The sequence below is a fragment of the Batrachochytrium dendrobatidis genome (assembly GCF_000203795.2).
Source record: "Batrachochytrium dendrobatidis JAM81 unplaced genomic scaffold BATDEscaffold_5, whole genome shotgun sequence".
NCBI classification, from domain to species: Eukaryota; Fungi; Chytridiomycota; class Chytridiomycetes; order Rhizophydiales; genus Batrachochytrium; species Batrachochytrium dendrobatidis.
In genome coordinates this window covers 95,067-108,842 of record NW_006281103.1, presented here as the reverse complement: position 1 = coordinate 108,842, position 13,776 = coordinate 95,067, and the positions used below count along the sequence as shown (strand labels likewise).

General features: G+C 37.6%; 2 protein-coding genes across 2 annotated transcripts in view; one reads left to right on the top strand and one right to left on the bottom strand.

Annotated features, from left to right (window-relative positions):
- Positions 1-289: 289 nt before the first annotated feature.
- BATDEDRAFT_88306 (uncharacterized protein) lies at positions 290-580 on the bottom strand (the record flags this gene model as incomplete). The annotated part of the gene is made up of 1 exon (XM_006678561.1): positions 290-580. The coding sequence occupies one exon, from the start codon at positions 578-580 to the stop codon at positions 290-292; it is 291 nt and encodes a 96-aa protein (XP_006678624.1).
- Positions 581-12,489: 11,909 nt separating this feature from the next.
- BATDEDRAFT_24297 (uncharacterized protein) overlaps positions 12,490-13,776 on the top strand; it is a gene marked incomplete at both ends in the record, with an annotated part of 1,460 nt that continues 173 nt past the window's right edge. Inside the window, 3 exons of the mRNA XM_006678335.1 lie at positions 12,490-12,569; positions 12,954-13,103; positions 13,734-13,776. The exon at positions 13,734-13,776 is cut by the window's right edge and continues 27 nt beyond it. Of these exons, the coding sequence (XP_006678398.1) occupies positions 12,490-12,569; positions 12,954-13,103; positions 13,734-13,776 (273 nt within the window). The remainder of the gene's footprint in view (positions 12,570-12,953; positions 13,104-13,733) is intronic.

Here is a 13,776-nt window from a genome sequence, read left to right as displayed (position 1 = left end):
ATTGACAAGAAAACAAGGAATAACTGGGAAAACTAGGAGGTTCAATGAAATGTGAATCATTGACAAGAAAACAAGGAATAACTGGGAAAACTAGGAAACGAGAACAGGAAACGGGTATGAACAGGATGGAGTTTTACATTGAACAGACTTAGCATGGTGTGTGGGTTTTGCTGGCTGATGCGAGTACAAAGGAGATGTGGAGGGCGTCTGTGTAAAAGAGCCTGTTTCCCCAGAGGGTACTACCACATCAACATCCTTGTCAAGCATACCACGGGCTACATCCACTGCTTCACCCATAACTGTTTTCAAGAGGCAAAGGTGTTGGTTTGGCGAACGACGGATCTGGAACCTGGAGTCGTTCTTCTATTAGGACTTCTGCTAGGGCAGTCATGAGCTCGGTGACCTGGCTGGCCACAATATAAACATAAGCCGAGCTGACGTTGGCGCTTCCTTTCTTGAGTGGATAACGGGCCTCGAACGACTGCGTCAATCTGCATGTCGTTGGACGAGTGCGACTGGAATGTCGTGAGTGAGGGGAACCGTCGATTAGATTGGAACGGGCTTCCGGGGAGTTTTTCATGACGAGGTTTGAAGTTGTGATAGGAACAGGGACAAGGAGTAAACAAGCAGGTGGTTCAGGAAAATATGAGTTTTATCAATGTGTCAGGAAGTACTTAATCGCAAAATAAGGCGAAGGGAAACCAGGTGCTTGTTACTAACTAGGATCAAGGAACTTTATTGATAAAACTGAGGTAAACATATATGACAAGTATGGTCTATTTATAGACCTCAACAAGAGTACAGCCGTAAAGGGATCGCACAGGTTCTTAGTGAGTTGCGTGTCCCTACGGCGGTCAACATGAGTCCTTAGGGATTCGATCGGTCATAAGGAGGTTAATATCAGTCCTTAGGGTGTTGTGTAACCGCAAGGTAATTAATCTAAGGTCCTCATGGCTGTGATCCTCACAGTTTTGACGTGTTTGATGTCGAATAGCTTGACCAATACTGACACTAGTTGCATGAAACTGCTACAGTATATGGATATTGCATTGGTATGTACGATGCATGCATGTATTGTCATGAAATTACAAAAAAATATACAATTTATACTTACCACTAGTATTTGACATGATACCAAAATTGGATATATCTTGACCAATAGTGACACTAGTTGCATGCGATTGACACTGAACATGAGCATACATGCATACTATATACTGGACATGCATCAGGCCATATCGTCAATCAAATTGGAAACATGTTATAATCACGACTGCAGGTCAAACTAGACGCAACTGGAACACACTCAAAACACACGATATTACACTGTAGTTTGGACTGTATACACATCATATATTCATGTTCCAATGGTCAATACATGAATACGATAGCATCAATATTGATAAAGTTGTATGCAATATTGTTCACTGCAATATGCATATATGATGTGTATACAGTCCAAATATCAACGTGATCATACGTGTTTGACTGGGTGTCTGAAACAATGTCCAAACAATCAATATCATTGCTGAACAGTATGCCATCAAACTCATGTCGTCATAGTAGTTGAAATACGTAACCAATTCATGATTGAATTTGATGTTTTTATGCATGAATACTGACTGTTATTGCGTGATTATAATGTGTATAGTATTACATCGACCATACTCAATCAACATCACATCAATGGCACATCAATGGCATGTCAATAGTGCATCAATGGCACATGAACAGACGCTAAACATCAGTCAATATACATGTCAAAATACACCACAATTAGTCGAGTTTCAAATGGTCACATACAACACATTAACACGAATTATAAATGTCTGCAAACCGTGCATATGCATGCTCAATCAATGGTGATATACCATATACACAATCAGTTTAAATATGGTTGGGAAATAACTAGTATTGGCCAAGTTATATGCGTTCAAAGTGGATCATTTGCATCATCACAATCGCGTACTAAATGGTCGATTTCACAACCAATACACAAGCCTGTGCTGATATGGTGACATGACAATACTTGTATACACTTGGTATTGTATCATGTACAATTTCAATACAATCCATGCATGTTTGGTAACACAATAATTGAATAGCTGACGTTTTGTAGGTTGGATATTATAGTCGATGTTTGGCGTGTCAATAACTCGGTCTACAGTGGTCGTACAATGTCGAGGACAACTGCAATCAACTCGGGACGACAAACTACAGTATGTTTGATATACTGGCATGCATAGAACGCACAAACTGTCAAACTATACACGATATCCAAAACATCATCCAAATCAGTCGTCAATTTGCAATCAAAAACATGCATTATAGTCGCAAAACTTGACCAATTGACCTGCAATGTATGGCACACATATAGTCATGTATTGTGTGTATAGTTACGTTGTCATTGGTGCAATATATCAATGTGTATCATGACCACTAAATGCATGTCCGAAGGTGTCGTTTTGACGTGTTTGATGTCGAATATCTTGACCAATACTGACACTAGTTGCATGAAACTGCTACAGTATATGGATATTGCATTGGTATGTATGATGCATGCATGTATTGTCATGAAATTACAAAAAAATATACAATTTATACTTACCACTAGTGTTTGACATGATACCAAAATTGGATATATTTTGACCAATAGTGACACTAGTTGCATGAGATTGACACTGAACATGAGTATACATGCATACTATATACTGGACATGCATCAGGCCATATCGTCAACTAAATTGGAAACATGTTATAATCACGACTGCAGGTCAAACTGGATGCAACTGGAACACACTCAAAACATGACTTATTACACTGTAGTTTGGACTGTATACACATCATATATTCATGTTACAATGGCCGATACATTCATTTGACTACAATACATATCGATGACTGGCATATTCACTAACGATTGACTGTGTAATGTATGAATATCAAATGCATTGTATAGTTTAATTGACTGGCTGTTTGACCTGCATTTCAACTAGTATTTAGACTGTTATTCTGACCAGTATTTGACGATTGTTTAAACCATATATTGACCAGTTGTTTGGCCTGCATTTTAACTAGTATTCTGACTTGTATTTGACTGTTGTTTGACGAGTATTTGACCTGCATTTCAACCTGTTGTTTGACGAGTGTTTGACTAGTTTAGCCTGCATTTCAACCTGCATTCTGACCAGTTGTTGACTATTATTCTGACCAGTATTCTGACTAGTATTTGACGATTGTCCAGACCTGCATTTGACTAGTTGTTTGACTGTTGTTGGACCAGTTGTTTGACCAATTGTTTGTAAAAAACTACAGTCGTTCATACTCGAATACATGGTCAGTGGCTCAACCAATACTACAGTTACACATACTACAGCTTGATGACAATGACAGTAACACTGTTACGATGACTGTTTCAAGTTTGTGCAAAACTACAGCCAACAAAAATCGAATACATGGTCAGTGGCTCAACCAATACTACAGTTACACATACTACAGCTTGATGACAATGACAGTAACACTGTTACGACGACTGTTTCAAGTTTGTGCAAAACTACAGCCAACAAAAATAGGGATTCGGACAAAACTGCATTGACTGGTGTGTGTCGAGTATGTCGATTCAACCAACACATGGCAACACTACTGCGTCTCTGGTTATACAACAGCATACACATGGCCATGTATGACAACTGTCAAACTGTATGCAACAATCGAGTGTTCAAGTGTTGGGTAAAGTCGAATAACGACCAGAATTACACGATTTAATAAACTCGATTGTACACTGTCAGGCTACAAACCTTGATCGTTTTTACAGTTATTGATAGTTGTTGATGGTCATTGACAGTTATTGATAGTCACTAGTAGTTATTGACAGTCATTGACAGTCACTGTCCAACAACACAGTCACAATAATATATTTACGACTATAATCATGCCTGATTTGGAGCGTTTTGTTGGCATATATTATGGTCTATTACACAACCAATACATGATATCATGTCAGTTTGATGCCATGACAATACATGTATACACTTGATATTGTATCATGTCCAGTTTCAATGCAATCCATGCATGTTTGTTGGCACAACACTGTAATATATGATGGTTTTCTTGACGACATGCTGGGACAGTATGAGCTAGTCGATAATATGTTAATAACTTGGTCAGTAGTGGTCGTACAGTGTCAATGCCAACTGATATCGAATCAGAACGATATACTACATGTATTTTTGACGCATTTGCATACAAGATAAATTGTTGATTGACTGATAGACACGATACTAGATTAAAATAACAAGTAGAGCTCGTCGTTTCAAACCAATTGCAAACTAAAAACTTTAATATCGACTATGACCACAAAAGTCGACCAAATGACTTGGTATGCACCACATATATGTAATTATGTGTTGCGGATCGAATTATGATGTCACTGACGCACTATGGTCAATATCTGACATGGAATGGGCCGACCAAAGTCCGAAAATGACGTTTTGACGTGTTTGATGTCGTATATCTTGACCAATACTGACACTAGTTGCATGAAACTGCTACAGTATATGCACATGATATTGGTATGTACAATGCATGCATGTGTTGACATACGATACATGCAAAAAATACAACTTGCACATAGCACGAATATTTGACATGAAACTGGAAATGCGTGTATCTCGATGAATAATGACACTACATGCATGCGATTGATACTGGACATGTATGTATATACATACTATATATTGGACATGCATCATGGCATGTTGTCAACTAAACTAACAACATGTTATAGTCACGACTGTCGATCGAATTGGACACGTCGGTATACACTCAAAACACGACTTATTGCGCTGTGGTTTGGACTGTATACATATCATGTATATATATTACAATGGTCAATATATCAATACGATAGCATCAATATTGACAAAGTTGGATATATTGTCCGAATATCAGACATGGTATCCTGTCCGAATGTCCGGATAATATCAGACACGAGTGGTTAGTATGACGTTTGGAGTGTCCGAATGCGGATATATTAATGCAGCGGTCAATTATGGTGGTGATCAGGGTCATGTCAGCGCTAAAATATATACAGCCGAAGCTATGTCGTCAGGTCAGTTGACATTACAACAGATCAAGTTTTCTGTTTTTTTTTTCTACGAATACTGTCGATATTTGCAGAATATGTCAACTAGTATAGTACTGCATTGGTCGACTTGATGGCTTGTCAATGGCTTGTGAACAGACGCTAATTGTCAAGGTTAGAACATGCTGATATTGATGGAATTTTAAATGTCTTGAAACGTCCAACATGAAATACACTAATTTATAATGTATTGACTAATGCAGTTTGACAATGTAGTATCATACATACATGCTATATACACAACCAGTTTAAATATGGCTGGGACAAAGCTGCTATTGGCCAAGTTATACATGTTCAAAGTGGACCATTTGCATCATCACAATTACAAATTAAATGGCCGATTTCACAACCAATACGCAAGCCTGTGTCAATATGGTGACATGACAATACTTGTATACACTTGGTATTGTATCATGTACAATTTCAATACAATCCATGCATGTTTGATAACACAGTAATTGAATAGCTGACGTTTTATAGGTTGGATATTATAGTCGATGTTTGACGTGTCAATAACTCGGTCTACAGTGGTCGTACAATGTCGAAATCAACTGCAATCAACTCGGGACGACAAACTACAGTATGTTTGATATACTGGAATGTATAGAACGCACAAACTGTCAAACTATACACGATATCCAAAACACCATCCAAATCAGTCGTCAATTTGCAATCAAAAACATGCATTATAGTCGCAAAACTTGACCAACTGGCCTGCAATGTATGGCACACATACAGTCATGTATTGTGTATATGATTACGTCGTCATTGGTGCAATATTCAATGTGTATCATGACCACCAAGTGCATGTCCGAAGGTGTCGTTTTGACGTGTTTGATGTCGAATATCTTGACCAATACTGACACTAGTTGCATGAAACTGCTACAGTATATGGATATTGCATTGGTATGTATGATGCATGCATGTATTGTCATGAAATTGCAAAAAAATATACAATTTATACTTACCACTAGTGTTTGACATGATACCAAAATTGGATATATTTTGACCAATAGTGACACTACATGCATGCTATTGACACTGAACATGAGTATACATGCATACTATATACTGGACATGCATCAGGCCATATCGTCAACTAAATTGGAAACATGTTATAGTCACGACTGCCGACTGAATTGGATGCAACTGGAACACACTCAAAACACACGATATTGCACTATAGTTTGGACTGTATACACATCATATATACATATTACAATGGTCAATACATGAATATAATAGCATCAATATTGATAAAACTACATGCAATATTGTCCGAATATCAGACGCGGCATCTTGTCCAAATATCAAACATGATCATACGTGTTTGACTGGATGTCTGAAACAATGTCCAAACAATCAATATCATTGCTGAACGGTATGCCATCAAACTCATGTTGTCATAGTAGCTGAAATACGCAACCAATTCATGATTGAATTTGATGTTTTTATGCATGAATACTGACTGTTATTGCGTGATTATAATGTGTATAGTATTACATCGACCATACTCAATCAATGGCACATCAATGGCACATCAATGGTGCATCAATGACACATGAACAGACGCTAAACATCAGTCAATATACATGTCAAAATACATGTCAAAATACACCACAATTAGTCGAGTTTCAAATGGTCACATACAACACATTCAACACGAATTATAAATGTCTGCAAACCGTGCATATGCATGCTCAATCAATGGTGATATACTATATACACAATCAGTTTAAATATGGCTGGGAAATAACTGCTATTGGCCAAGTTATATGCGTTCAAAGTGGACCATTTGCATCATCACAATCGCGTACTAAATGGTCGATTTCACAACCAATACACAAGCCTGTGCTGATATGGTGACATGAAAATACTTGTATACACTTGGTATTGTATCATGTGCAATTTCAATACAATCCATGCATGTTTGATAACACAGTAATTGAATAGCTGACGTTTTGTAGGTTGGATATTATAGTCGATGTTTGGCGTGTCAATAACTTGGTCTACAGTGGTCATACAATGTCAGGGACAACTGCAATCAACTCGGGACGACAAACTACAGTATGTTTGATATACTGGCATGTATAGAACGCACAAACTGTCAAACTATACACGATATCCAAAACACCATCCAAATCAGTCGTCGAATCGCAATCAAAAACATGCATTATAGTCGCAAAACTTGACCAACTGGCCTGCAATGTATGGCACACATATAGTCATGTATTGTGTATATAGTTACGTTGTCGTTGGTGCAATATATCAATGTGTATCATGACCACTAAATGCATGTCCGAAAGTGTCGTTTTGACGTGTTTGATGTCGAATATCTTGACCAATAGTGACACTAGTTGCATGAAACTGCTACAGTATATAGATATTGCATTGGTATGTACGATGCATGCATGTATTGTCATGAAATTGCAAAAAAATATACAGTTTATACTTACCACTAGTATTTGACATGATACCAAAATTGGATATATCTTGACCAATAGTGACACTAGTTGCATGCGATTGACACTGAACATGAGTATACATGCATACTATATACTGGACATGCATCAGGCCATATCGTCAACTAAATTGGAAACATGTTATAGTCACGACTGCCGACTGAATTGGATGCAACTGAAACACACTCAACACGAATTATAAATGTACGCAAACCGTGCATATGCATGCTCAATCAATGGTGATATACTATATACACAATCAGTTTAAATATGGCTGGGAAATAACTGCTATTGGCCAAGTTATATGCGTTCAAAGTGGACCATTTGCATCATCACAATCGCGTACTAAATGGTCGATTTCACAACCAATACACAAGCCTGTGCTGATATGGTGACATGAAAATACTTGTATACACTTGGTATTGTATCATGTGCAATTTCAATACAATCCATGCATGTTTGATAACACAGTAATTGAATAGCTGACGTTTTGTAGGTTGGATATTATAGTCGATGTTTGGCGTGTCAATAACTTGGTCTACAGTGGTCATACAATGTCAGGGACAACTGCAATCAACTCGGGACGACAAACTACAGTATGTTTGATATACTGGCATGTATAGAACGCACAAACTGTCAAACTATACACGATATCCAAAACACCATCCAAATCAGTCGTCGAATCGCAATCAAAAACATGCATTATAGTCGCAAAACTTGACCAACTGGCCTGCAATGTATGGCACACATATAGTCATGTATTGTGTATATAGTTACGTTGTCGTTGGTGCAATATATCAATGTGTATCATGACCACTAAATGCATGTCCGAAAGTGTCGTTTTGACGTGTTTGATGTCGAATATCTTGACCAATAGTGACACTAGTTGCATGAAACTGCTACAGTATATAGATATTGCATTGGTATGTACGATGCATGCATGTATTGTCATGAAATTGCAAAAAAATATACAGTTTATACTTACCACTAGTATTTGACATGATACCAAAATTGGATATATCTTGACCAATAGTGACACTAGTTGCATGCGATTGACACTGAACATGAGTATACATGCATACTATATACTGGACATGCATCAGGCCATATCGTCAACTAAATTGGAAACATGTTATAGTCACGACTGCCGACTGAATTGGATGCAACTGAAACACACTCAACACGAATTATAAATGTACGCAAACCGTGCATATGCATGCTCAATCAATGGTGATATACTATATACACAATCAGTTTAAATATGGCTGGGAAATAACTGCTATTGGCCAAGTTATATGCGTTCAAAGTGGACCATTTGCATCATCACAATCGCGTACTAAATGGTCGATTTCACAACCAATACACAAGCCTGTGCTGATATGGTGACATGACAATACTTGTATACACTTGGTATTGTATCATGTGCAATTTCAATACAATCCATGCATGTTTGATAACACAATAATTGAATAGCTGACGTTTTGTAGGTTGGATATTATAGTCGATGTTTGACGTGTCAATAACTCGGTCTACAGTGGTCGTACAATGTCAGGGACAACTGCAATGTATGGCACACATATAGTCATGTATTGTGTGTATAGTTACGTCGTCGTTGGTGCAATATATCAATGTGTATCATGACCATCAAGTGCATGTCCGAAAGTGTCGTTTTGACGTGTTTGATGTCGTATATCTTGACCAATACTGACACTAGTTGCATGAAACTGCTACAGTATATAGATATTGCATTGGTATGTATGATGCATGCATGTATTGCCATGAAATTGCAAAAAAATATACAATTTATACTTACCACTAGTATTTGACATGATACCAAGATTGGATATATCTTGACCAATAGTGACACTAGTTGCATGAGATTGACACTGAACATGAGTATACATGCATACTATATACTGGACATGCATCAGGCCATATCATCAACTAAATTGGAAACATGTCATAGTCACGACTGCCGACTGAATTGGATGCAACTGAAACACACTCAAAACATATGATATTACACTGTAGTTTGGACTGTATACACATCATATATTCATGTTACAATGGCCGATACATTCACTTGACTACAATACATATCGATGACTGGCATATTCACTAGCGATTGATTGTGTAATGTATGAATATCAAATGCACTGTATAGTTTAATTGACTGGCTGTTTGACGAGTGTATTTGACTTGTATTTAACCTGCATTTCAACTAGTATTTAGACTTGTATTTGACTGTTGTTTGACGAGTATTTGACGAGTATTTAGACTGTTATTCTGACTTGTATTTTGACGAGTATTTTAACTAGTATTTGATCTGCATTCTGACCAGTTGTTTGATTAGTTTAGCCTGCATTTCAACCTGCATTCTGACCAGTATTTGACGATTGTTTAATGATTGTCTAAACCTGCATTCTGACCAGTTGTTTGACTGTTATTCTGACTTGTATTTGACGAGTATTTTGACGAGTATTTGACGAGTGTATTTGACGAGTGTTTGATTAGTTTAACCAGTATTTCAACCTGCATTCTGACCAGTATTGGACGATTGTTCAGACCTGCATTCTGACCAGTTGTTTGACTGTTATTCTGACCTGTATTTGATCATATTTGACGAGTATTTTGACTAGTATTTGACCAGTGTTTGACGAGTGTATTTGACGAGTATTTGACCTGCATTTCAACCTGTTGTTTGATTAGTTTAGCCTGCATTCTGACCAGTATTCTGACTAGTATTTGACGATTGTCCAGACCTGCATTTGACTAGTTGTTTGACTGTTGTTGGACCAGTTGTTTGACCAATTGTTTGTAAAAAACCACAGTCGTTCATACTCGAATACATGGTCAATAGCTCAACCAATACTACAGTTACACATACTACAGCTTGATGACAATGACAGTAACACTGTTACAATGACTGTTTCAAGTTTGTGTAAAACTACAGCCAACAAAAATAGGGATTCGGACAAAACTGCATTGACTGGTGTGTGTCGAGTATGTCGATTCAACCAACACATGCCAACACTACTGCGTCTCTGGTTATACAACAGCATACACATGGCCATGTATGACGACTGTCAAACTGTATGCAACAATCGAGTGTTCAAGTGTTGGGTAAAGTCGAATAACGACCAGAATTACACGATTTAATAAACTCGATTGTACACTGTCAGGCTACAAACCTTGATCGTTTTTACAGTTATTGATAGTTATTGATGGTCATTGACAGTTATTGATAGTCATTAGTAGTCATTGACAGTCATTGATAGTCACTGTCCAACAACACAGTCACAATAATATATTTACGACTATAATCATGCCTGATTTGGAGCGTTTTGTTGGCATATATTATGGTCTATTACACAACCAATACATGATATCATGCCAGTTTGATGCCATGACAATACATGTATACACTTGATATTGTATCATGTCCAATTTCAATGCAATCCATGCATGTTTTTTGGCACAACACTGTAATATATGATGGTTTTCTTGACGACATGCTGGGACAGTATGAGCTAGTCGATAATATGTTAATAACTTGGTCAGTAGTGGTCGTACAATGTCAATGCCGACTAATATCGAATCAGAACGATATACTACATGTATTTTTGACGCATTTGCATACAAGATAAATTGTTGATTGACTGATAGACACGATACTAGATTAAAATAACAAGTAGAGCTCGTCGTTTCAAACCAATTGCAAACTAAAAACTTTAATATCGACTATGACCACAAAAGTCGACCAAATGACTTGGTATGCACCACATATATGTAATTATGTGTTGCGGATCGAATTATGATGTCACTGACGCACTATGGTCAATATCTGACATGGAATGGGTCGACCAAAGTCCGAAAATGACGTTTTGACGTGTTTGATGTCGTATATCGTCGTCAATAGTGACACTAGTTGCATGAAACTGCTACAGTATATGCACATGGCATTGGTATGTACAATGCATGCATGTGTTGTCATACGATACATGCAAAAAATACAACTTGCACATAGCACGAATATTTGACATGAAACTGGAAATGCGTGTATCTCGATGAATAATGACACTACATGCATGCGATTGATACTGGACATGTATGTATATACATACTATATATTGGACATGCATCATGGCATGTTGTCAACTAAACTAACAACATGTTATAGTCACGACTGTCGACCGAATTGGACACGTCGGTATACACTCAAAACACGACTTATTGCGCTGTGGTTTGGACTGTATACATATCATGTATATATATTACAATGGTCAATATATCAATACGATAGCATCAATATTGACAAAGTTGGATATATTGTCCGAATGTCAGACATGGTATCCTGTCCGAATGTCCGGATAATATCAGACACGAGTGGTTAGTATGACGTTTGGAGTGTCCGAATGCGGATATATTAATGCAGCGGTCAATTATGGTGATGATCAGCATACGTATGCAACGGATTACGGCTCAATTGCCGGGTTTTTTTGTACGAATATTGGGTGGTGATGCAAATGCAGCCATATGCCTATACAGTACTGCATTGGTTGACTCGATGACATGTATATACACATTACAATATGGTAACAATATGGTAACAATACAGAGTTACAATGGCTGTTGTATAGGGTCAAAATAAACGGTTGAATAGTATTGAAATACGACACAAAATCATGCAAAAAAACAACGCATTGTGGGGTAATGACACACTCATGATACACTGTATGATGGTGGTCGGATCACTGTGATATTGGACAGTAACATGCATACATGTTGTATACACAACCAGTTGAAATATGGATACAATCCGAGTGTTACTGATGGGACTACAAATGATTGCAATAAAATTGTAATGATCAAGCGTAATTGAACATGTACAAAACGCACGTCCCACACATGGACAACACACTGCAATTCAATGGCACAGTACATGATGACGATGCAAGCGATATGTAAGTATATGTATATGGATATGGAGGTACGATGATTGCGGATACAATGGTGTACAGATCAACAGTGAATGGAGCACAAACAACAATGGAGCATGGACATTATAATGCGTACAAAAAGATGATCACTACAGCAACACACACTAGATACAGTTTTGATGACAGGATGGTAATACAGCAATCAAACCGGCAGTATGCGATACAGTATAACGTATAGCATTGTATAAAGTGATGATGAATGGCCATTGATTGATATTGGTGACGAATACAGACAGGAATGTATGGTCATGGCACGACGATAATTGACATGTAAAACGGCCAAGTAATATTGAATTGCCGAGACGTTACCAAAGCAATGTTTTTCAACAAACCATTTGGCATAATCAGAAAAATAACGAGACTTAAACAGGGTCATTTATTCAGTGTGGAAGGATCCAAGAACCGGATATCTGTGAGAGCACAACCCGATGAAATAACTCGGCGGGCAGAACAGATCGGTGCAGCACACATTGATAGGCTTTTGATAGCTAGCCAATTGTAATTATCACTTGGAACGTCCCCGCCGTATTTGTTGATATGGAGGGAGCAGCGTTTGTCGGAGCAATCCGTCGGGTAATTATTAATTGGTGCTCATTGATGGGTTAGCACTATGTGGTTTTTGGTTTCCACCCCGAAGCTATGCACAATGGTAGATTTGGGTGACTCGGAATATAATGGCTAAATTATAGTGATGATAATGGCACTACTGACAGCGATGACAGTATTCGGCACGACCATATCTGTTACTATAATGCTTTTTGATATGAATCAGCAGTTTTTTGAACGGCATATTGGGCCCGACAGGGTGATTTGATGACTTACACAACCGAGATTAGCACGGAATGCGTGAAGCAAAACCGAATTGATTAGGAAGTGTACAGAACCAGATGAACCAATGGCTTGAAAAAGCAAATGTTGATGTTTAGGATGTGATGTGGTTGCAATATTTGGATTTTTGATTTTTTGATCTTGATTTGGATATGCAATTACTACAATGTGGATACCGTGAATGTGTATTGAACAGTTGGACAAGATGGATTGGGACAACTAGCGAGGTTTAAATCTTAGTAGTACCAATTATTATATATGGAGTAATGATTTGACTGGGCCAATTTGGATTTGGATTAGATTTGTGGATTTTGAATTTTCGGATTTTCGGATTCGGATTCAT